At 46.6% G+C, this 25,878-nt stretch overlaps 1 protein-coding gene across 8 annotated transcripts in view; it reads right to left on the reverse strand.

Moving 5' to 3' along the window:
• LOC116986370 (protein NDRG3-like) overlaps positions 1–25,878 on the reverse strand; it is a 73,638-nt gene that overhangs the window by 19,378 nt on the left and 28,382 nt on the right. For all 8 annotated transcript variants that reach the window (XM_033041841.1, XM_033041837.1, XM_033041839.1 and 5 more), the window contains 12 exons: positions 25,338–25,406; positions 22,087–22,122; positions 14,969–15,074; positions 13,640–13,760; positions 12,824–12,886; positions 12,607–12,667; positions 10,879–10,965; positions 9,055–9,111; positions 6,328–6,431; positions 2,974–3,039; positions 1,426–1,477; positions 366–413 (listed from right to left, as the gene is read on the reverse strand). In XM_033041841.1, the coding sequence (XP_032897732.1) occupies positions 366–413; positions 1,426–1,477; positions 2,974–3,039; positions 6,328–6,431; positions 9,055–9,111; positions 10,879–10,965; positions 12,607–12,667; positions 12,824–12,886; positions 13,640–13,760; positions 14,969–15,074; positions 22,087–22,122; positions 25,338–25,394 (858 nt within the window). In that variant the 5' untranslated portion in view covers positions 25,395–25,406. The remainder of the gene's footprint in view (positions 1–365; positions 414–1,425; positions 1,478–2,973; positions 3,040–6,327; positions 6,432–9,054; positions 9,112–10,878; positions 10,966–12,606; positions 12,668–12,823; positions 12,887–13,639; positions 13,761–14,968; positions 15,075–22,086; positions 22,123–25,337; positions 25,407–25,878) is intronic.

The raw sequence follows: 25,878 nt of genomic DNA on the forward strand, positions 1-25,878 counted from the left end.
GAGGGCACAGCCTCAGGATAAAAGGCCACACCTTTAAAATGGACACGAGGGGGAATTCCTATAGCCGGAGAGTGGTGAATCTGTGGAATTCATTGCCACAGATGGTGGTGGAAGCCAAGTCATTGGGTATTTTTAAAGCAGAGATTGACAGGTTTGTGATTTCTCCACTACTGGAAACATCCTCTCCACATCCACTCTATCTCGGCCTGGTTTGGCCCAGGAGAGGTCCAATGATAAGCTTGGGCCTGGCAGTTTGGCTCAAGTTAGCTGGATTTGCATTCCTGGTGATCGGGGAGTAGGCTTGGAGCAAAGGCCACACTTACATAGAACAGAAAGCACCAGTTAACTCAGGAAGGTAGACTCACCTTCAGTAGTGTCGTGTTTGTTGGGTTTAGCCTGGAATTACACTCGACCTGGAGCCAAATGGGCAATGTTGGACAACGTTAGCAAGTCACGAATGTATTTAAAATCAGGTTTCACAAACACATCTCATCGAGCTCAAAATAGGCCCTACATACGCGAAATAAGCACTGGTCAAGGTCACGTTACACACTGGTGACTCAAACACTAGCTGTTCCTGCTTCTCTAGATGTTATTGCCATGTTCCTCTGCCGTTGTAGGTACACAGCTCAACCAGTTTTAGGTCAAATTACAACTGATTGCACACCTCAGCAAATTAATATCAAGCTGCATCTAATTTTGCATTTACATACTTTATAGCCTTCTGGTATAAAAACTACGCTCCTCTCTATGTAATGAAAACCAGCTGCAGATGCTGGTCTATACCAATAATAGACACAAAGTGCTGGAGGAACTCAGCGGGTCAGGCAGCATCTCTGGAGAACATGGACAGGTGACGTTTCGGGTCGGGACCCTTCCTCAGACGCTGCAGACTTTACTGTAGAATTTGGAGATGCAGCGCGGAAACAGGCCCTCTGGCCCACGGAGTCCGTGCACACCAGCGATCACCCCGTACACTAGCACTATCTGACACACTAAGGACAAATTACAATTTTTACCAAAGTCTATTAGCCTACAAACTTGTACGTCTTTGGAGCATGGGAGGAAACCGAAGCTCCCGGAGAAAATCAGCGCGATCACGGGGAGAACGTACAAACTCCGTACAGACAGCACCCATAGTCAGGATCGAACCCAGGTCTCTGGCCCTGTACCGCTGACCAGCGTGCCACGCTAACTCTACTCAGATTCAGGTCTGAAGAAGAGTCCTGACCCTGAAACGTCACCTGTCCATGTTCTCCAGAGATGTTGCCTGGCCCGTCGAGTTACACCAGCACTTTGTGTCCATCTCCTCTAGACTAGGCTTGCTGCTTATCCTGCACCTTGCACCATCATCTCCCCTCTCCTGCCAATAACATAATTCATTTCAAACGTCGGACCAAAGAATGTAGCTGCCATGTCACATACCACAGCATCCACGGCGGGAGAGGTGTCACCAACAACCAACAAGGCAGAGCACCTGAGTGAAGAAAAAGGTTCAGTCTGAGTTCCCCGATTCAATCCTAGTGCACAAACGCTAACACCAGATGTTCAAATCATGGGAATTTTGTTGTTTAATGACTTGAGAACGAGGAGACTAAGCACAAAATGGGAAGGGGGGGGGGGTGTACCATGTAAAGTGAACATTGGCGCAGCAGTAGAGGAGTTGCTGCCTTACTGCGCCAGACACTCAGGTTCAATCCTGACGGGTGCTGTCTGGACGGAGTATGTACGTTCTCCCCGTGACCTGCGTGGGTTTTCTTTGGGTGGTTGAGTTTCCTCCCACACTCCAAAAATACAGTTTTGGCCTTGGTTAAATTGTAAATTGTGTACGGGGTGGTTTCTAGTGGGCCGAAGGGCCCGCTTCATCTTAAGAATTATCTGAAGAATATCTCTAAATAAGTCTCTCTTATTACAGTGGAGAGAAAAAGAACATTTCAATTCAATTTTCAGGAAATGTGTCGAGGGACATGGATGAAACGTGGGTAAACATGGGACATCTCGGTCGGAATGGATGAGTTGGGCCGAAGGGCCTGTTAGTGTGCTGTTCGACTGTATAACTCTATCATTGTGATTGAAAGCAAAGCTTTAAGAGGCGAGACAACACCACAAGACTGGAAAAACAAAATGGAGCTCATGATCAAACGGATGGGAAACCTGTTTCAACATCAAGAGGTTTGATGTGAACAGAATGTCATTACATAAACATTAATCACCAACAGGTGTAAATGGAAAACTGGGGTTGCAAAGCTATTTGTTACACTGTGAAAACCTTCCGGAGGCACACCTGTTTAGCAGGCACATATGCCACATGCACTCTGTCTTTCAATATGGTTTAGGCTTATTATTATCACGTGTACATACATGAATACAATCCAGTTAAACTAAAGTGCACTAGATAGAGCAAAACTTTAGACATTAGATAGTGCGGAAACAGGCCCTTCGGCCCACCAAGTCAGCGCCAACCAGCGATCGCCCCATATTAGCAATAGTGCAAAGAATGGATCGACTGGGCTTGTATTCATTGGAATTTAGGATGAAAGGGGATCATAGAAACATATAAAATTCTTAAAGGATTGGACAGGCTAGATGCAGGAAAAATGTTCCCGATGTTGGGGGAGTCCAGAACCAGGGGTCACAGTCTAAGAATAAGGGTAGGCCATTTAGGACTGAGATGAGGAAAAAATGTAAATAGGCAAGACTTAAAGGGATATGATTCCAATGCAGACAAATGGGACCAGTGTAGATGGCCAATGGGGTCAGTATGGACATGGTGGGCCGAAGGGCCTGTTCCTGTGTTGCATGACTATGAATCAATGAGGTCTACAGTGCACAATACAATAGGAAAAGATTCAACATGATTGCAGGGTATCCCCAATATAGGCAGCTTTCAAGGCAGTGGTGAGGAATTAGCATGTACATTGAAGAGCAGATCCTGGTATTGACATGCCTTCTTAGAAGATAAAAAATACTCACTGCAGCGTTTTAACCGTGGTTTCATTAATACCAATAATTGGTCTTTCAATTTCCAGGTCTCTGCGACTACAAAAAAGGAAAAATAATGTCGGTAAATTATTGCATGGCTATTGTAAATAAACAACTATATATAGTTTGTATGAGGCTTGCATTTAGCACCTGCAACCCACTCCTTCCTGTCGCCACAGTATTTGGGTCAGACTTCACCATTGCAAATTACTACAACATTTCTCTGTCTGGCCACGTGTGTGGTTGCTGGATGTTGTCACTAGGTGGTTGAGTGGATCGTGTTTCCAAAGTCTTCATCCCAACGCCAATGAGCCGAGAGCGAGGAAGGACCTGCTCAGCCGAGTGCGAGGGGGGACCCCTACCGGGCATAACAAGGTGGGGACCCAGCCGGCGGGGCCACCTGCTCAACGTCTCCCTATAGCTCAAGCCTTCAAGTACTGGTTTAGTTGTGGATTTTTATTGCCCTGTCCCAGTTAGGCGATTTTTTTCAGCGACTGTCATAGTTGTAGCAGGTCGACGAAAAAACGGCGACTGGACCCCTCTATGACAATGTCTACAACAACCTACCACCTAGTCGACGTCCAGCTACGGCAAGCTACCGACAACCGGCGACCCATTAGGACGTCCACCTACAACAAGCTACGACAAGATAAGACAATTCAGTCGCCGTTTGGCGTAGGTGGTCGCCAATGGAATTCACCGAAGTCTGCACCAGCGACAACCTACAACAAGCCGACTGTCGCCGAAAAGTTTTGAACATTTCAAAATCCAGCGGCGACCAGAAAAACACTACGATTCATTGGGCGACTGAGGAGACTACACACGACCGTACAGGCGTCACCCCGGCAATCACGTGGCGACACCCCGGCAATCACGTGGCGACAGCCTAATCGCCTGTAGTCGCCTAAAAAAATATATCGCCTAAGTGGGACAGGTGCATCACACTCATGGTCTCATTGACTTTTGTCCGTGGTATTTCAGTCTTTTGTTTCCATTGCTGAACAGATGAAGAGATTGGGTCTGAAGAAGGGTTTCGGCCCGAAACGTTGCCTATTTCCTTCGCTCCATAGATGCTGCCGCACTCGCAGAGTTTCTCCAGCACTTTTGTCTACCTTCTGAAGAGAATGGGATGAAGATAGTGGAAACTGAGCAGGTCACACAGCATATCTGGAGAACATGGATAGGTGATTTTTTGCAACAGGACTGATTCTACGCAATGCGTAGGAAGGAACTGCAGATGTTGGTTTAAACCGAAGATAGACACAAAAATCTGGAATAACTTGGCGGGTCAGGCAGCATCTCTGTAGAATATGAATAGGTAACCTTTTGGGTTGAGACCCGTCTTTCATTCATTTATTCTATATCTCTCTATAACAGTCATTCTCTCGTTTCCCTTTCCCCTGGCTCTCAAGTCGGAAGAAGGGTCTGTGTTATTCCAGCTTTTGTGTCTTCTGATTCTACACGTTGCATTTCACATATACTGTAACTTCCTGTGTAATTTAAGGGTGCTGGCTATTCAGCAGAGTCTTGCCTTGTCTTTACATTTCAGATACTAGCAGCAGGTTTCAAAGATCATAGAACAGTACAGTACAGGAATGGGCATTTTACCCCACAATGCCCGTGCCAAACATGATGCCCAGTTAAACCAGTCCCAGTACATCTGCCAGTACATGATCCATATCCCTCTATTTCCTGCACTTCCATGTGCCTATCCAAAATCCTCTTAAACACCACCTGCCTCCAGCACTCCCCTGGTGTTCCAGGCCCTCACCACTCTCGTTCTAAAGGACTTGCCCTGCACATCTCCATTAAATCTCCCCCCCCCCCCCCTCCCACCTTATCGCTGTGCCCTTGGTGGTTACGTTACTGGATTTGTAACTAAAGTACTTAACAACTATGAATCCCATCGTGGCCTTTACAAAAAAGCAAACCCTATTAAGGATGGCCATAAAACAACAGGGCTGTCATAAAAACCAAACTGGTTCACTAATGTCCTTCAAGTCATCTTTACCCAGTCTGGATTTTACAAGACTCTAAAGTCAGCTCTGTTATTGAGACGGAACTGCCACTTAAAAAAGCTTGTCCTTTCACTCATTCCAAGGGTTTACGAGGGATAATCAAAAAATACAGATGTGACACCCGATTCCCATGCACAAATAAATAAATCGGGATGCATCACAGTCTGGGATGAGCTCCATCCAAAACCACAAGAAATTGCAGAGACATGGATACAACCTAGACCATCACACTGGATAGCACTCGACAAAGAAACTTTTCACTGTACCTTGGTACACTTGACAATAATAAACTCAAGTAACTATCTTCGGCATAATCCTGCCAAAAATCAAAAATATAACTTTTACTTTTTCCATTACAATGTAGAATTGTGGGAGAAATAGGTGCATATCCAGGTGAGGCAACTGGAAGGGAGGGAAGGGGGAAAAAAGGGGGAAGTGGGTGTTTGTTTGTTAGTACATTGAAATTGGAGAATTCAATGTTCATACCGTTGAGTTGTAAGCTACCCAAGTGGTATACAGGGTGCTGTTCCTCCCGTTTGCGTGTGGCCTCACTCCAGCAACAGAGGAGGCCAAGGACAGGAAGGTCAGTATGGAAATGGGAGGGGGTGTTAAAATAGATAGCTATGATTTTGAAACAAAATTCTATTTATTTTGGAGATACAGTGCGAAAATAGGCCCTTTGATTCACTGAGCCTGCGCCGACCACCGATCATCTAGTTCTACATTATCCCAGTTTCACATCCGACACACTGGGAGTAATTCACAGAAGCTAATTAACCTACAAACCCGAATGTCAACAGGATGTGGGAGGAAACCAGAACAGCCAGAGAAAATCCATATGGTCACAGGGAGAACGTACAAACTCTGCACAGACAGCAGCGTAGTCAGGATCGAACCCAGGACTCTGGCGCTGTCAGGCAGCGACCCTACATCTGCGCCACTGTGCCACCTACTCTTCCAGATTACATGGTTTTCAATAACAAATTTAGGTGCGACACAGTGGTGCATCGGTACAGTTGCTGCTGCCTTACAATGCCAGATTGACAGGTTCGATCTTGAATACGGGTGCTGTCTGTAGGAGTTTGTACGTTCTCCCTGTGACCGCCACGGGTTTTCCCCAGGCGCTCCGGTTTTCTCCCACACTCCAAACATGTAGAGGTTTGTTGGTTAATTGGCTTTGGTAAAAATTGCAAGTTACCCCTAGTGGTTTGGATAGTGCTAGTGTACGGGGCGATCTCTGGTCGGCGCAGAAGCAGTGGGCCGAACGGCCTGTTTCCACACTGTATCTTTAAAGGTGGCCACAATTTATTCATAAATGCATCTGTACCTGTTGTATGCGTTGACGAAGAGATGCAGGTTTTCCTGGTTGATATCCTGGGCGATGTGGAGTCGATAGGTCTGGATCAGCTCCAGGTTATTTTCCAGCTCGTCCTGCATGTGGCAGTGGTTTCGGTAGAACAAATATACAGAGGCAGTCATTAAAATGGACACACAGCTTAACTCTCCTCACCATAGTTAATCAGTGACAAAGATTATTACAATCACAGCCCGGCATTCCTGCAGAAATTAGACTTAACATTAGCCGTTTGTTAGACTTAACATTAGTGTGCGCACACTAAAATTCTGCAGGTGGTACATTGACCATTGTTGGCAGATAGAGCTGATTTAGACTTTCGACATACAGCGCGGAAACAGGCCCTTCGGCCCACTGGGTCCGTGCCGACCAGCAGTACCCCGTACACTAGCCCTATCCTAAACGCACTTGTGAATTGTATTTACAATTTACAGCAGCCTATTAACCCACAAACCCGTACGTCTTTGGATAAAACGTTTTGGGTCGCGACCCTTCCTCAGACAGACTAGACTATGGGAGAGAAAACTGGAAAAGAGAGGTGGGGGCCGGACAAAATCAGACAAGTGATAGGTGGATACAAGGGAGAGGGGGTTAAATAGCTCGTGCTCCTCTCTTTCCCAGCCCCCTCCGACTCTCTTTTCCAGCCTTCTCCTCTCTACTCCAATCGATCTGAAGAAGGGTCCTGACCCGAAATGTCACCCATCTATTCCCTCTACAGATGCCGCATGACCTGCCGGGTTCCTCCAGCATTTTGTATTTTGCTCAAGATTTCACGATCTACAGTCTCTTGTGACTACAGATGATGTAGCATTGACCTCAATTAGTTTTTAAAAATAGGATCTTACTCTGCGTATGAATATTGATTTCTCTCATTTCAGGCAACTCCTGCATTCCCTCCCCTCACCTCTCTCCCCCCTCCCCCACCCTAATCGTCCTACCAGTTCCCCTGTTCGCATCCTTGTATCCCGCTCGTTATCACATCTTCCCCAGACAACAATGGGCCATTGTGGGCTCCACCCTTCCTGAGAGCATCTGTTGCCGGTAGACAAAAATGCTGCAGAAACTCAGCGGGTGAGGCAGCATCTATGGAGCGAAGGAAATAGGCAACGTTTTGGGCCGAAACCCTTCTTCAGTTGCCGGCCCTGATTTGTTCTGGTCTTCTCATCTCCAGTTAATTTCTCCCCCCCCCCCCCACCCTCTTCTTTCAGTCTGAAGAAGGGTCCTGACCCGAAACGCCACCCATTCTATTTCTCCAGAGAAACACAGCAACCTTTGATTACACGTCAGCAAAAGCAGCAACAAATGAAAATTAATAAAAACTGCAGATGTCAGCAACCCCAAGTAAAAACAGAATAGCACTTTCAGCATTTTCTATTTTTACATCAGGCAGCATCTGTGGAAAAGGAAACGGAGTTAAAATTTCAGGCTGAAGTTGAGTAATCTTCAACACAAAAACATTAACTATTTCTTTCCACTAATGCTGCCTGACCTGCTGAGTGTTTCAGCTGGTCTATATTACAGCTCCCAACGTGTTGCTGCAAAATAGGCAGCATCACGTACTGGACAGCACGGCGGTAGAGTAGCTGCCTTACAGCAGCGCCAGAGTCCCGGGTTCTATCCTGACTACGGGTGCCGTCTGTACGAGAGTTTGTACCTTCTCCCCGTGACCTGCGCTGGTTTCCCCAGGTCCTCTGGTTTCCTCCCACACTCCAAAGATGTACAGGTTTCTAGGTTGGTAAAATTGTCCCTAGTATGTAGGATATTGCTAGCGTACAGGGATCGCTGGTCGGCGCGTACTCGGTGGGCCGAAGGGCCTGTTTCCGTGCTGTATCTCTAAAGTCTAAAGTCCAAAGTCTAAAGAATTGTCCATGACAAGAAGCCCCATCATATGCACATTTATCAAGAAACACGAGTTGAAAAAAAGTGTGTTTACTTAGTTTGTTTCGCTTCAAATTCTGGTAGAGCAAATTTCATTCCATATCTCAAATTTCAGGGTAGAAATCTGTGAATGTTGTACAAGCAAATTTCCGTAACCCGAAAAACAGCACTTCCGATTTTACAAAGCAGCTTATCTTTGGACATCAAGTGCTTTGGGGCTCCCCAGTTCCATGGAAGGAGCAGTTTAACATAGTACCAACCATTGATTGGACAATTTGAGCTCATGTCATGATCCCAGGAATGATTGGGTTAACATATGATGAGCCGTTTGACGGCACTGGGCCGGTACTTGCTGAGGTTTAGAAGGATGAGGGGGAACTTAATTGAAACTTACCAAATAGTGAAAGGCCTGGATAGAGTGGATGCAGAGAGGATGTTTCCACTAGTGGGAGAGTCTAGGGCCAGAAGGCACAGCCTCAAAATAAAAGGACGTATCTTTATAAAGGAGATGTGGAGAAATGTCTTTAGTCAGAGGGTGGTGAATCTGTGGAATTAATTGGACGGCTGTAGAGGTCAAGTCAATGGATATTTTTAAGGCGCAGGTTGACGGATTCTTGATTAGTACGGGAGTCAGAGGTTATGGGGAGAAGTCAGGAGAATGGGGCACAGTAGATTAAATGGGCCTAATGGCCTAATTCTGCTCCTATAACATATTAATATAAATTTGCAACATGGTGCCAACCACTCCATTGATTAGACAAGGAGAAAGGAAGCCAATGATGGTGACTGTGATTGTAACTAGTGCGTTCAGCAGTAACTCACGCTGCTGAAGTGATGACCCAGCACAATGTCATCCAAGTTGGTGGTCCATCCCGTGAGCTGAAATAAAAAAAGGGAGAGTTACTTCATCGAGAACAGCACTGCAAGAGCCAATATCATCACCTGCGGACACACAGTACTGGAGTAACTCAGTGGGTCAGGCAGCATCTCTGGAGAACACGGATAAGTGGAGAAGGGTTGGCACGGTGGTGCAGCAGTAGAGTTCGATCCTGACTACGGGTTCTTGCCTGTATCGAGTTCGTACGCTCGCCAAGTGACTGCGTGGGTTTTCTCCGGGTGCTCCGGTTTCCTCCAAAACTCCAAAGGCAAGACAGGTTTGTGGGTTAATTGGCTTCCGTAAAGGATATCGAGGGCTCGGTGGGCCGAAGGACCTGTTCCACGCTGCATCTCTAAGTCTAAGAGTGGATCAGGCGCCGCTCCACGCAGATGGGACCCTGCTTGCAGTGGCAGGGGACACACTGACATAGTCCCCGCCAGAACAACAGGCCTTTGTGGCCAGGTTAACACTCTAAACTGATGAAGGGTCTCGACCCAAAACGTCACCTATTCTTTTTTCCCCCAGAAATGCTGCCTGACCCACTGAGTTACTCCAGCATTGTGTCTATCTTTGGTGTAAACCAGTATCTGCAGTTCCTTCCAACACATTGTGCCCCTGTATAGTCAGATATTTACTGAACTGAATGCAAGAAAGGAACTGCACTGCACCCAAGTATATGTGACAATATATTACCATGAACATACTGTTTCTATGCATTCTGTACTTAAAACAGGGATGAAGTACTTATATGTCTGGCAATAACCTTACTGAGCCGTACGCAATAAAAGTATTTCACTGTACCTTGGTGAACATGATAACAAAGAACTATTGATATCTCCATTAAGAAAGCCACAAGAGCAAGAGACCTGAAAACATTAACTGACAGACGCTGGCTGATCTGCTGAACATTTACAGCATTCACTCATGTTATTTCTGGCTTGCAGCACTTGCTATCTGTTAATGCCAATGCTCACTGCCAAGGCTCAGGGTAAATATTTTAGTGCAAGTCACTGGAAACCGGTTAGTGATAGGGAAGAATTACATACATACACACTTGAAGGGTATGCGTATAGACAATAGGTGCAGGAGTAGGCCATTCGGCCCTTCGAGCCAGCGCCGCCATTCAACGTGGTGATGATGGCTGATCATCCCCAATCAGTACCCTGTTCCTGCCTTCTCCCCATATCCCCTGACTCTGCTATTTTAAGAGCCCTATCTAGCTCTCTCGTGAAAGCATCCAGAGAACCTGCCTCCACCGCCCTCTGAGGCAGAGAATTCCACAAACGTCGCCCGTCCCTTCTCTCCAGAGGTGCTGCCTGTCCCGCTGAGTTGCTCCAGCTATTTGTGCTTTACCTTCCCTGCGCCCTTCCCAGCTTTGACAACATTGCAGCTGGCGCCGTTGAGCTCGACGCCGCTGAGAAGCCGGCGGTTACAGCGCGTGCTGCAGGCAGTGTTGCTGTTAGGCTGTGCAGTGAACCCTGGGCTATGACTGGAGGCCAGGGTTGTTCTCGCAGCCTGCTTACTGTAGGAGGACTGTATCAGCAAAGCCACATCAGCTGCAGGCACCACGCTTTCTACATCCTCCACATATATACACACACACACACACACACACACACTTGAACGGTATGCATACATAGACACACACACATACACATATGTATATTTATATGTATACAAAAATAAAATCACACATTGCAAAGTATTAGACTGCAAATTTCCTCAGGTGAAAGAAATTGGCAAATGAATGACAATGTTATCCGACAAACCTTTGATGCAGCCCAGTCCATCCAGCCTTTAGCGCAAGGGTCAATGTTGATCAGGACAAGTCCCTCAACGAGATTTTGGTGATTCAGCTGCATAGAACAACAGGCAGAAGTTAAACATTAGCAACAGTTCAAGATACACAGAGAGGCATCGCACAGAGACGCCCGTGACCCTTCGTCCCGATTTGAGAGGTTCTGGGTTCAAATCCCACTCCAGAGCCTCCTGCGCAATAATCCAGGCTCACACATTAAACGGGTCGAACGGCACAGCAGCACAGCTGCTCCCTCAGAGTCAGAGCCCCTGGTTCAATACTGACCTCGGGTGCACTTTCTCCCCGTGACTGCCTGGGCTTCCTCCCGTTCCCAAACATATAAGATTGTTAAGGGCTTGGACACGCTAGAGGCAGGAAACATGTTGGGGGAGTCCAGAACCAGGGGGCACAGTTTAAGAATAAGGAGTAAGCCATTTAGAGCGGAGACGAGGAAACACTTTTTCTCACAGAGAGTGGCGAGTCTGTGGAATTCTCTGCCTCAGAGGGCGGTGGAGGCAGGTTCTCTGGATGCTTTCAAGAGAGAGCTAGATAGGGCTCTTAAAGATGGGGAGAAGGCAGGAACGGGGTACTGATTGTGGATAATCAGCCATGATCACATTGAATGGCGGTGCTGGCTCGAAGGGCCAAATGGCCTACTCCTGCACCTATTGTCTATATTGTCTATTAACTAGTGTGAGCGGGTGATCGATGGTCGGCGTGGACTCAGTGGGCTGAAGCGGCCGTTTCCACGTTCTCTCCTTTACTCTAAACCAGGGCAGTAGTGAGCAAGGGGCATGCAGAGGAATCTTTGGGCAACTGGACAGTTAGGCTTCCACAGATGGCATTTACTAAACCGCATCAGTCTCTTGTTAGTCGGCCCAGGTAGAGATGGCCAATCATCTTTCCTAGAGCAACTTCGGTGAGCCAAACAAATTATGTTACAACAATCTGCTAATTTCATGGTCACCAAGCATTGAAATTAGCTCTGCAATTTAGATTTCTTTAACAATTTAATTTCCCCAGCTGCCAGAGAGGCATTTTAACCCATTAGTGCAAGAATCTAAACTGCAAGCCATGGTAATAGAATAACTTCGCCACAAGTGATACAAACATGCCATCAAAACATAACAAAAGTTGCACCGGCAAATGTTGCACCGGATTAGTTGTAGAGACATAGAGCATGGAAACAGACCCTGCACATGCCAACCAACCAACATGCCCCATCTACACAAGACCCACCTGCCCCCTCTTTGGCCCATATCCCTCTAAACCTGTCCTATCCATGTACCTGTCCAAATGTCTTTTAAATGTTGTTATAGTACCCACCTCAACTACTCCTCTGGCCGCTCATTCCAAATACCCACCACTCAAAAAGTTGCCCCTCAGGTTCCTATTAAATCTTGCCCCACTCACCGTAAACCTATATTCTCTGGTTTGTGATTCTCTCACTCTGGGTAAAAGACTGCGCATCTACCTTATCTATTCCCCTCATGATTTTTTTACTCCTCTATAAGATCACCGCTCAACCTCCTGTGCCCCAAGGAATAGTCCTAGACTGCCCAACCTTTCCCTATAGCTCAGGCGCTCAAGTACTGGCAACATCATCTCTGCACTCTTCCCAGCTTAGCACCGTCTTTCCTGTAGCACGGTGACCAAAACTGAACACATTGCTCCAAATCAGGATTGGTCAGATACTCACCGCAAATCTGGTAAGGATGTAGGCCCCAGCCCCAACTCCAATTCCAATCACACTTTGGATGCTGCAAGATAATCAGACTACTTCAGTATTCCCGGCGCTCACTGACATGGAACAGAAGGAAGGTCATATGACGGAAAGTGGTGGAGGGTGTGGGGAGAAGGGAATGGAACGGCTGTTGGTGCGGGCTCCATTTAAGGACATTTTCACATGGACTCACTTTAAGTGGGTTAGAACTGCAGTCAGCATCTCAGCCAGCTCATCCATGGTTGGGTACTGGTACCTGCCAAGCCCAAAGAGGAAGTAAACACAAGTCAGGAAAATTGCATTGAGGCAATCTAAGCTAATAACCGTGTAGTTAAACAGCCTGCTAGTCCTTGTACACATGGAGTTCTACGCCACTCTGGTAAAAGCAGCTAACCTGGGAGCTTCTGGCTTTATACGCAATTACTTGGCCGTTCATCAAAATGGCCGAAGGATTCAGCAAACTCCAAATCCAATTTTAGAGAGCAGAGTGTAGAGTTTAGTTTAGAGATACACAAAAAATAAACCGGCCCTTCGGCCCATCATGCACTCACCCTGCACACTAGCACTATCCTACTCACCAGGGACAATTTACAATTTTATCAAAGCCAATTAACCTACAAATCTGTACGTCTTTGGAATGTGGGTGGAAACCGGAGAAAACCCACAAGGTCACGGGGAGAACGTACAAACTCCGTAGAGAGCACCCGGAGTCGGGATGGAGGCCGGGTCTCTGGTGCTGTAAGGCAGCAACTCTTCCGCTGAGCCGCTGTGCCCCCCCCCCCCCCCTCCCTCCATGATATTCGGTAGATAATGAAAATATATTTTTCTACAAAAGAAGTTCAGATCATGGTTTCAACTTCCATTGACGAGGTTGGGAAGAGGAGTTTGAACTGAAGAATTTAAGGTGCAGATCAGCTGGACCCCTATGATCAGAGGAACTGGCTCGATGGCGTGAATGGCCTAGAGCCGTTCCAATGTTGAAAGATAGAACTGGGAAAACCGGCCTTACCCTGTTGGGAAAGGTGGAGCCGCTTCCTGGTGTCCAGGGGCATCAACGTGGCAGACGGCAAAGTAGTGCGTGATCTCATGCATGTCCTCATAGTTAAACAATGTGTTGAAGCAAGATTTATCTGTGGGGAAACAAGGAGATGTTAACAAAGTAGAAGAATAGGGGCACAGAGAGAAAAACATCAGCACAGGTTCCTATTAAATCTTTCCTCCCTAACCTTAAACCTTTGGTTCTCGATTCCCCTACTCTGGGCAACAGACTCTGTGCATCTACCCGATCTATTCCTGATGTCTGGAGCTTGTTGCTTTTGCAACCTCTTCGTTCCACAGCCAGGGTAAGTACCGAGCCTGTGTATCATTCACTGCCTGCATTTCCTTTAAACCAGGGCACGCTTCAATATTCAGTGGAGTGGATCAAATGGCCCCATCCCAATACATGGTATATCCTGCCAAGCATCCATGACTTCCCCACGCCGAGAATCTGGCTCTGATCCTTGGCTACTGTGTGGAAAGATGGATGTTTCGTTTAGAGACGCAGTCTCGGCCCACCTCGACCATCAATACAAAATCTATGTTATCCCACTTTTGCATGCACTCCCTACACACTAATTTTCAGAGGGCAATTTAGTTTAGTTTAGAGACACAGCGTGGAAACAGCCCCTTGTGGAGTCCGTGCCAACCAGCGATCACCCGTACACTGGTTCTATCATACACACTGCAGTGGGGACTATAAAATGGCTCCTCTGGCATTTTGATTCAGTTGGCTGTTCTGTACATTCTGTACTGACCGGGGGATTGTGTTTATGTACGGTGATAGTATTGATGAGTTGTATGTAAAAAAGTATCTCTTTGTACCTTGGTACGCATGATAATAAAGAAACCAGTGGACTTGTCTGCCCAGAGTTTGGGATCTACAGGCAATCAATTTTCCTCCAAACGCACCTGAAGTTCGGCATCAGACAAGGAGTCTGGTGAGCCAGCATAGCAACACAGAAGTAGCGTTTTGCTGCCTTACAGCGCCAGAGACCTGGGTCTGATCCCGACTATGGGTGCTGTCTGTACGGAGTTTATACGTTCTCCCTATGTCCGTGTGCGTTTCCCCCCACACTCCAAAGACATACAGGTTTGTAGATTAATTGCCTTCTATAAATTGTAAATTGTCCCTCTTGTGTAGGGTAGAGCTAGAGTACGGGGTGATCGCTGGTCGGCGCGGGTTGATTACGGGGTGATCGCTGGTCGGCGCGGACTCAGTTGGCCGAAGGGTCTATTTCCACGCTGCATCTCTAAAGTCTAAAGGAGAGCCGGAGATATTAAAAAACCACGGACTTACGATTGAGACCAATGTCGTGGTAGGTCAGGATGACGGGTCTGTTCCCCTTCGGAGTTCCGCGCATGGTCACGTGGAGCACCCCGTGCGCGGTTTCAATGTCATGTTCCTGTGGATGAAGAGCAGAACATTACACTAACCGCAACACCGCCCCGCACCAACCTGCTGCTATCTCCAATGGCCAACAAGCTGTAAAGTTGAAGCATTGAGACACACGGAACTGCAGATGCTGGAATCTTGAGCAAAACACAAAGTGCTGGAGGAACTCAGAGTGTCAGGCAGCGTCTGTGGAGGGAATCGACAGACGATGCTTCGGATCAAGACCCTTCTTCAGACCAGGTCGAAGGATTAATCCTGATCTTTGCAATGGTGGAAAGACCTCACGTACACCACCATCAAGAAACATGTTCTCCAAGATGATAATCAGTCAACAGCAGTATATAAATTTCAATTTACACTTCACTTCCTTCAATCTACACTTCACGCTGCCTTGGCAAGGCCACCACAGAATAATCAAGGACGAGTCTCACCCCGGTCACTCCCCCTTCTCTCCTCTCCCATCAAGCAAGAGGAACAGAAGTGTGAAAACACACACCTCCAGATTCAGGGATAGTTTCTTCCCAGCTGTTGTCAGGCTACTGAACTGTCTTTTCACAGACAAGAGAATGCTCCTGCGCTAGTATCTACCTCATTGGAGACCTTTGAACTATTTTAATCCAACTTTACCATGCACTAAACATTACACCCTGTATCCTGTATCTACACACTGTGGACAGCTCGATTGCAATCATGTACAATCTTTTCACTGTACCTCGGTGCACGTGACAATAAACTAAATGAAGGGCGTCCTTGTGATTGAGGCAGTGCAGCATAGGTTCACGAGATTGATCCCAGGGATGGCGGGACTGTCATATGAGGAAAGATTGAAAAGACTAGGCTTGTATTCACTGGAGTTTAGAAGGATGAGGGGATATCTTATAGAAACATATAAAATTATAAAAGGACTGGACAAGCTAGATGCAGGAAAAATGTTCCCGATGTTGGGTGAGTCCAGAACCAGGGGCCACAGTCTTAGAATAAAGGGGAGGTCATTTAAGACTGAGGTGAGAAAAAAGTTTTCACCCAGAGAGTTGTGAATTTATGGAATTCCCTGCCACACAGGGCAATGGAGGCCAAGTCACTGGATGGATTTAAGAGAGAGTTAGCTAGAGCTCTAGGGGCTAGTGGAGTCAAGGGATATGGGGAGAAGGCAGGCACGGGTTATTGATAGGGGATGATCAGCCATGATCACAATGAATGGCGGTGCTGGCTCGAAGGGCCGAATGGCCTCCTCCTGCACCTATTTTCTATGTTTCTATGGAAACTTAAAGGCAGTTATGAGGAATGATTAACTAACCAAATCACACACCAAACCGCAGAGAGCTATCGGAATTCTGGCAGCTTGTTCAAAAGCAGCCCTTCTGAAACATGGTAGAATGAGAGGGAACTCTTGCTGTCACTGCTGAGCCGTGGGTAAATGAAGGTCATTCAGGACATCAGGGTGAAAACATCCCACAGGTGAACACACCAAATGTGGAAGCAACTCTGCCTCAAACTGGAGAGGGCGGCAGGTGCACTACAGGTGAGTATTCAACGCATCCCCCTCTGCCCCTCCCACAATTCACTTACCACAAGTATCAGCCACTCACCGATCTGAACCCAGCTCTCTTGAGTTTGAAACATTGATAATTGCTTTAAAGCGTCACTTTGATAGTTTAAAACAACAGAACAGGCAATTCTCTGGGCACCCGAGAGAAGGTTTTGTCAAGAACTCCCAGATCAGCTAATCGGCAAGAGTCACACACAGACGCACAACGCGTGTGTGCGCAAGTGCGCAAGGATCAAGCCAATGACCGCAAGTCTATGTAGTTCAGAGCTGTTTTAATAGGCTGATGGCTGTAGGGAAGAAGCTGCTCCTGAACCTGGATGTTACAGTTTTTAGGCTCCTGTACCTTCTTTTTGAAGGCAGGGGTGAAATAAGAGCCTGCCCAGGGTGGTGTGGGTCTCTGAAGATGCTGGCTGCCATTTTGAGGCAGGGTCTCTTGTAGATCCCCTCAATGGTGGAGAGACCAGTACCGTGATTTACTGGGCAGTGCTCACCACTTTCAGCAATCTTCTTCATTCTTGGGCGTTCGAGTTGCCGAACCAGGCCGTGATGCAACCAGACAATATGCTCTCTACACCTGTAGAACTTCAATCTCTTTACTAACGTGAAGGTCCAGCCCAGAGGTTCAGACTAAGGCCCCATTACTCCTAACATTCAAGGTTGAATAAGTTAGGTCTTTATTCTCTGGAGCGCAGAAGGTTAAGGGGGTACTTGATAGAGGTCTTTAAAATGATGAGAGGGATAGACAGAGTTGATGTGATCAAGCTTTTCCCTTTGAGAATAGGGAAGATTCAAACAAGAGGACATGACTTCAGAATTAAGGGACAGAAGTTTAGGGGTAACATGAGGGGGAACTTCTTTACTCAGAGAGTGGTAGCGGTGTGGAATGAGCTTCCAGTGGAAGTGGTGGCGGCAGGTTCGTTGGTATCATTTAAAAATAAATTGGATAGGCATATGGATGAGAAGGGAATGGAGGGTTATGGTATGAGTGCAGGCAGGTGGGACTAAGGGAAAAAAGTTGTTCGGCACGGACTTGTAGGGCCGAGATGGCCTGTTTCCGTGCTGTAATTGTTATATGGTTATATGGTTCAAAAATCAACCCACAGGTTTGTAGGTTAATTGGCTTCAGTAAAAATTGTAAATTGTCCTTAACGCACAGGATAGTGCTAGTGTATGGTAGTGATCTCTGTCCGGCACGGACTAGGTAGGCCGAAGGTCCCGTCTCAAAGCTGAAAACTCTAAACTAAACAATAGTCTTTCCACTGACTGGGTAACACACAACAAAAAATGCACTAACAATATCCTGCAAGGGATAATTTACAATTTTACCAAAGCCAATTAACCTACAAACCTGAATGTCTTTGGAATGTGGAAGGAAACCCACGCAGTCAGGATCGAACCTGGGTGTCTGGCACAGCAACTCTACCGCTGCCACACTTTGTTGCCCCTCCCCTCCTCCCAACCCTGTTCTCTCTCATTAATAGCATTGCCACTTTCATTTCACTGCACATGTCGTATGTGTATGTGACAAACAAACTTGACTTGACTTAATACCAGAAGTACTGGAGGAACTAGAGTGTTGGAGGTCAGGCAGCATTGTGAAGGGATTGGGGAGGTGAGATTTCTGATTGGGACTATTCTTCAGACTCCAGTCAAAATGTCACCTGTCCATACCCCCCACAGATGCTGCCTGATCCGCTGAGTTCCTCCAGCACTTTGCGTTCAGCTCAAAACTCCCGCATCTACAGTTCCTTGCATCTCTCTCACAAATATACTGCTGGGCTGCGAGCCAGTATCTAAATTTAAAACCTTTCCTTCCTCATGTGGAGGTTTCTCCGAGCCACCATTCTGTTTCTTCCTCATTCTGCCTTCTCTCCCCGTATTACACGCTGTATGTGTCTTGATGTATTGTCACATGTACCGTGATAGAGAGATCTCTGCATTGCTCCCTTCCTGGTCTCACGTTTCCCCATTCTGGGGTGGCACGGTTTAGTTTAGAGATACAATGTGGAATTGGGCCCTTCGGCCCACCGAGTACGTGCTGACCAACAATCACCTGTACACTAACATTATCTTGCACACTGGGGGCAATTTACAGAATACAACTAACCTACAAACTTGGACGTCTCTCGAGTGTGGGATGAAACCAGAGCACCCGGGGAAAACCCACGTGGTCACAGAGAGACTGTACAGATGGCACCCGTGGTCAAGATCGAAATCGGGTCGTTGGCGCTGTAAGGCAGCCGCTCTACCGCTGCGCCACTGCGCCACCCAGCTCTCAGCATTGTAGCGCACCAGTTCCATAGACAAAGTCCAATGTCCGGATTTATATATACATTTCCAATCTATAATCATTCCTTATGATAGACACAAAATGCTGGAGTAACTCAACAGGACAGGCAGCATCTCTAAAGAGAAGGATTGGGTGACGATTCGGGTCGAGACCCTTCTTCAGCCTTCTCGACCCGAAATGTCACCCATTCCTTAACTCCAGAGATGTTGACTGTCCCACTGAGTTACTCCAGCATCTTGTGTCAATCTTTGATTTTAACCAGCATCTGCCATTCCTTCCGACACATATAATCTCTCCTTGTTTGGGCCCTGTTTATGAACCTGTTCATGTGGCAACAGTTAATGGCAGCTGCTTGCTCGTGCGTTAGAGTCATCAGCTCCAGGATTACGGGCAGATCCGCTGAATAACAAGACGGCAGAAGCCAGCGCGTCGGTATCTAGGCCAGCCCTGTCACCACGCATTAACCTCCAAGCCTGGGATTAGTGACCCCATGCTGCTTTTCTCAAACACTAACCCCGTGTACAGCTGGCCCTCGTTCTGGTTCCCATTTACACCGCCAAATCTACGTTGCTGTTGCAGTGTAAAGTCGCTTTTGTAGCGTTTCTCAACTGTCTTCCACTGCCCCAAAGTGTTTTGCAACGAGCTAGAATTAGAATCACAGGCCATTCAGCCCAGCGAGTCCATTCGCACCATCAATCACCCACTCACACTAATCTCATTTCATTCTCCCCACAATCTCAAGAAAACCATTCAGTTTCTGTCACTCACCTAAAAAAAGAGGGAATTTTGTGTCCAATTAACCCACTGACCTGCACATAGATTTAGGGTTATTATTGTCATAGAGTCATACAGTGTGGAAACAGGCCCTTCAGCCCACTTCCCCGCGCCAACCCACCAACATGTCCCAACTACACTAGTCCCACCTGCGCCTGCATTTGGCCCATATCTTTCTAAACCTATCCTATCCATGCATCTGTTCAAATGTTTCTGAAATGTTGTGATAGCACCTGCCGCAACTGCCTCCTCTGGCAGCTCGTTCCATATATCTAGCACCCATTGTGTAAAAAAACTTGCCCCCTCAGGTTCCTATTACACCGTAAACCCAGGTCCTCTGGTTCTCGATTCCCCTACTTTGGGTAAACGGCTCAGTGCATTCACCCAATCTACACCTCTCAGGATCTTATACACTCAATAAGATCACCCCCTCATCCAGCTCTGCAAGCAATAGAATCCCAGCCTGCTCAACCTTTCCTTATAGCCCAGGCCCTCGATTCCTGGCCACATCCCCATAAATCATCGTCGCACGCTTTCCAGCTTGACAACATCTTCCCTTTCACAGGGTAACCAAAACTGAACACAACATAACCACATGTGACAAAAATAACATCCCAATTAAGAGATTCAAAGACAAGTTGAGTCACCCTTCACCACAATCCAACTGGTACCAGCAGACTCTTTCACAAAACTAACTAGACACTAAACATGCCCGATTACCTCATTTCAAAAGGTACTGCAAATAGTCAGCAGGTCAGGCAGCAACAACAGAGAGGGAAACAAGTTCCGCAACTCAAGTTTACCCGAATTGTTACCATCTCCCCGCAGGTAATACCAGCAATTCCAACTTTACTGCTGGTACCTTTGCCTGTAGCCCTGTATTTTTGAGAAATATAGCGTGATAACAAGCTCTTCGGCCCACTGAGTCCATGCCGACCATCGATCGCGCCCCAAACTAGTTTGACATTATCCCACTTTTCCCATCCACTCCCTACCCACGAGGGACACTTTACAGGGGGGTAATTAACCTCCAAACCTGCACTTCTTTGGGATACGGGAGGAAACCTACGCGGTCACAGGGCGAACGTGCAAGCCCCACACAGACAGCAGCAGAGGTCAGGATCGAACCTGGGATGCTGGCGCTGTGAGGCCGCAGCAGTATGACCTGCACCGCCTTAATTTGCTTTGGAAACGTAGATCTCGAGGCACAAAACCTAAAATATACCAGGCCTGTGAGCTTTACACTGAGGGAGGGTTTGACTAAACAATTACAAGCAGGCACGTGCCGTCAGGGTGGGCAAGGTAGGCACTGCCTAACCTGGCTAAAATGATAAAATGGTCATTATTAAATATAAATTGTAAAGGCATGGGAGAACTATGCCTATCGAAGAGATCGATCTTTTAGGTACACATAATTCTCCGTGTCTTTCATCCGCAACATATGTAATACGTGAAGGTCTGTGCCGCTGACGTGCCGTCGCCGCTGCTTCAAGCCGCCAATATCCAGTGTACTGAAGGCAGCTGAAATTCTGCTTTGCATTACTGTGCATAGCAAGTTTCTTGGCGGGTTTTTCAAACATGGATTGCCATTATCTTAAGAGCTTTTGAAGACTTTATAAAAGTCGACTGACAGTTTACGGAGAGAACAATCTGCGCATGCGCAGTTTAAGATTTTTTTTAAAAGGCGACTGACTGCCTACCCTGAGTAATCACTCACGGCACGTGCCCGATTACAAGTAACAGGAGGCCGGTGTCAGCCATGATGTTGTGACCTTGTACACATGCCCTGCTTTCTGTTCCAAGAGTCACCAGGCCAGGAACTCAAGGCCCCAGCATATGGCCAATGACAGACTAAAATAGCACAAAGCAACATGAAGAAAGGTTTCATCACGAAATATCACCTATCCCTTGTCTCCAGAGATGCTGCCTGATCCGCTAAGTTACTCCAACTTTGTGTCTCTCTACAAAGCAAAACAAATTGGACAGCACCGTGGCGTAGTGGTAGAGTTGCTGCCTTAGTGTGAGGGACCTGGGTTCGATCCAGACTACGGATGCTGTCTGTATGGAGCTTGTACGATCTCTCCGTGACCAGCGTGGGTTATTTTCTGGGTTCTCCGTTTTCCACTCACACTCCAAAGACGTACAAGTTTGTAGGTAGACACAAAATTCTGGAGTAACTCAGCGGGACAGGCAGCATCTCTGGAGAGAAGGAATGGGTGACGTTTCGGGTCTTCAAACAGATTTGTAGGCTAATTTGTTTTGTATAATTGTACAGCGTTAGTGTTCGGGGATCGCTGGTCAGCACAGACTCGCTGGGTCGAAGGGCCTATTCCCGCACTGCATCTCTGAACTGAACTAAAAACATCACACCAAACCCACTAACCCATAGAATACAGAGAGAGACCTTACCTGACAGTCAAAATCCTGGAAATTTCTTGCAGAATTCTGTGAAGAAAAGAAAGCAGCCATCAATATCCCAATTAGTTGCAACCTGTCAATGTTTGTAACGATCGCCCAAAGTCAACGGGGCACCAGAGATGCCTTGATCTGTCTGCCAGAGTATCTTCCCACTGGATTACACGGGCCAACACAAACGATGCACAACCCGATCAGAATCTTTAATTCAACAACACAGACTGCGCAAAAAAAATATAGAGAGTCCCGAGTGAAAGTGAAGTGACAAGGAGCTGCAGATGCTGGTTGACCAAAGAGAGACGCAAAATGCTGGGGTAACTCAGCGGGTCACGCAGCTTCTCTGGAGGACGTGGATAGGCGAAGTTTCGGGTCGCAACCCTTCTTCAGACTTCAGTCAGTTTTTGTCAAGTCAAACTGACTTCTGTTTTAAACCGCAAGCAGTAGGGTTTCTTATTTTTGAAGTGTGCTTCTGAGGAACAAGGGCCAGAAGTGCGAAAACACACACCTTCAGATTTAGGAACAGTTTCTTTCCAGATGTTATCAGGTAACTGAACCACCTTACTAACGACTAGAGTGGGCCTGAGCTACGAACTGCCACATTGAGGATCCTTGGATTATCTTTAATCTGACTTTATCAGGCAGTAAATGTTATTCCTTTTATCAAGTATTGTACATTATTAATGGCTCGATTGTAATCATGTAGTCTTTCCACTGACTGGTTAACACACAACAAAAGCTCTTCACTGTACCTCAGTACACATGACAATAAACTAAACTGAAAGCATCCCATGGGTTGTTTAACCACCTCATTGGCCAGCTCTGCTACACCTGACCCTCTGACCCAAGGCAACAACGCTACTCCGAGACAACAAGATCCATGGCAGATCCATAAAGTGTGGGATAAACCCACTGAACAGTGCACGGCCTAGACAGAGTGGATGTGGAGAGGATGTTTCCACTAGTGGGAGAATCCAAGGTCAGAGGGAACAGCCTCAGAATAAAAGAATATACCTTTAGAAAGGAGAAGAAGGGGGATTTCTTGAGCCAGAGGGTGGTGAATCTGCGGAATTCATTGTCACAGACGGCTGTGGAGGCCAAGTCATTGGGTATTTATAAAAGCAGATATTGGCAGATTCTTGATTAGTAAGAATATGGAGAGAAGGCAGGAGAATGGGGTTGAGAGGGAAAGAGAGATCAGCCATGATTGAATGGGGGAACTAAACTCGAGGGGCCGAATGGCCTAATTCTGCTGCTATCATGTTTGAATTAATTCAATTCAAAATAGAAGTGCATTAAAGGAATGAAAGGTTGGTAAGTCCAGAGAGCTAATGCATGATGGAGATAGTGGAGCTAAATTCAGTGAGCCAATGGTAGACCCAATTCCAATCTGAGTTTAATCCTATCTCACAAACAACATTAAACAAACTAACAGCGATATAAAGAGCTGAGGCTGAAACCTGAACAGAAACCAACAAAATTGTGCACTAAAAGATCAATCTTGATAGCCATTTATTTTCATGCTCCAAAATTATATATGTTTGTAAATTCAGAGTCCATCGCTGGATCATGGAGACTTTCATTTTGGAAGGAAAGGTTTGAATTTTATTCCAATTTGCTTGGCTCTTAATTGAGTCTGTCGTCTTGGGTAAAGGTTTAGTCTACAATTATAGGAGGACAAGATAATGAAAGACCTGTCCCACCCCAGCCATTCCTTCTTCTCCCTGCTCCCAATGGGCAGAAGATACAGAAGCTTGAAAGAGCGCACTACCAGACTCAGGAACAGCTTCTTCCCCTCTTATCAGGCTGCTGAATGGTACTTCCATAAGCTAGGGTACTGTCCAATTCACCTCTATCCCATTGTACACATTGAACTATGCCTATGAAACTGGTGCGCTACAAAACTGAGAACTATATTCTGCACTCTGCATCTTCCCCTTTGCTCTACCTATTGTACTTGACTTTGACTTGATTGTGTTTATGTGCAGTATTACCCAATTGGATAGCATATCAAAGAAAGCTTCACCTCAGTACACGTGGCAATAATCAACCCAAACCTAAATGCGTTTCAACAATGTGCGAACCTTCCTTCCCTCTCCATTCTTTACACCATCTATCCTCCAAGGTCCCACTTGCTTTAGCTCCAAGTACACACGTTAGTCTGCCGTCATGAGGCAAGGAACCAGCTCCCACCCCTCGTTCAAAGGACTGCGCAGTGACGGAGTCGATGTTGTAATTCTGCAGTCGACCAAGCCCAAACGACATCAGTGCGTTCCGATTCCCCCCACATCTCAAAGACATGCGGGTTAGTAGGTTAAGTGGCCTCTGTAAATTGCCTCTGGTGCAGAGGGAGCGGATGAGAAAGTGGGATAACGTCGTAGAACTAGTGTGCACGGGTGTTTGATGGTCAGCATGGACGTGGTGGGCCAAAAGGTCTGCTTCTATGCTGCATCTCTACACTAAACATGCTACAAGCACTGGAAGGACCGTACATCAGTTTGGCTTGGTGCAATTATGCTCATTGTGTGCAGCTGTAACTTAGCAATTCCGATGAGAACAACAAACAGTACCTAACATACCAGATGGTACTTAGTACCTTTTCTTCAAAAGAAAGAATGCTGGACATCCTGAAGTTTCTCCGTTGCATGTGGGCATTCATGTCTGGACAATTGAATCGATAGAAATATACTGCTTGGAAGCAGGCCCTTTCGGCCAACCAAGTCCACGGCGACCATCAATCGCTCCTTGACGCTAGTTCGGTTATCCCATCTTTGCATCCATTCCCCACTCACGAGGAGCAATTTACAGAAGCCAAATAACTCACAAAACCTGCACGTCTTTGGGATGTGGGAGGAAACCCACATGGACGCTGGGAGAACGTGCCAACTCCACACAGACAGCACCAGAGGTCGGGATGCGACCTGCGTCTCTGGCGCAGAGAGGCAGCAGCTCTACCAGCCACAACACCCTGCCGTCAATTCATTATCTATTCTGCATATAATGCATTGGGCAGCTTGCAAGCTAGTGTTACAAATCAACCATGGAGGTCCACCAAGTCCGATAAAGGTGAACTTCAGCAAGAATCGGATGTTTCCTTCCCTTTAGAATTCAGCATTTAGGTATATAAATGATAATTCTCCGCTTTTGAAATCCATGGCTTTATAGAATCCATTCTCAAGCTCCCACAGCTAACCCAACCTCTTTGCTGGTTCACCAGTTCAGTAACATTAAATAAACAACCTCCTTACCCCATCTGTCAGAAGTGGCTTAATCTCGGTCAACTGTACATCTTGCAGTTCCTCCATCACTCCCAAGTTCTACAAAAGAACAAAAAAAAAAAAAACAGTAAAACCACTGAAGATGCAGCATGCGAAAATTGGTTTTACAAAAATAATTAATATGCAAACAAATCTAAAGAGACAAGTATAAATAGCAGATGAAGCCTGGCTACAGATGGAGGATTTTAAGAATCCAGTGTTAAAACATGTAAACGGGATCAAAGGGAAATGGAAGATCCTCACGAACACAAGTTGAGCACCAAGATTAACTGCTGACGGAGAGCTGGCGGCAAGTCCTGAATTATATCAGGGACACAGATACAAAATGCTGGAGTAACTCAGCGGGTCAGGCAGCATCTCTGGAGAGAAAGGATGGGTGACGTTTTGGTCAAGACCCTTCTTCAGACGCTGAACAAGGGTCTCGACCCGAAACGTCACCCATCCTTTCTCTCCAGAGATGTTGCCTGACCCGCTGAGTTACTCCTGTATTTTGTGTTAATCTTCAGTGTAA

This window comes from Amblyraja radiata, chromosome 23, assembly GCF_010909765.2.
Source record: "Amblyraja radiata isolate CabotCenter1 chromosome 23, sAmbRad1.1.pri, whole genome shotgun sequence".
Lineage (NCBI taxonomy): Eukaryota > Metazoa > Chordata > Chondrichthyes > Rajiformes > Rajidae > Amblyraja > Amblyraja radiata.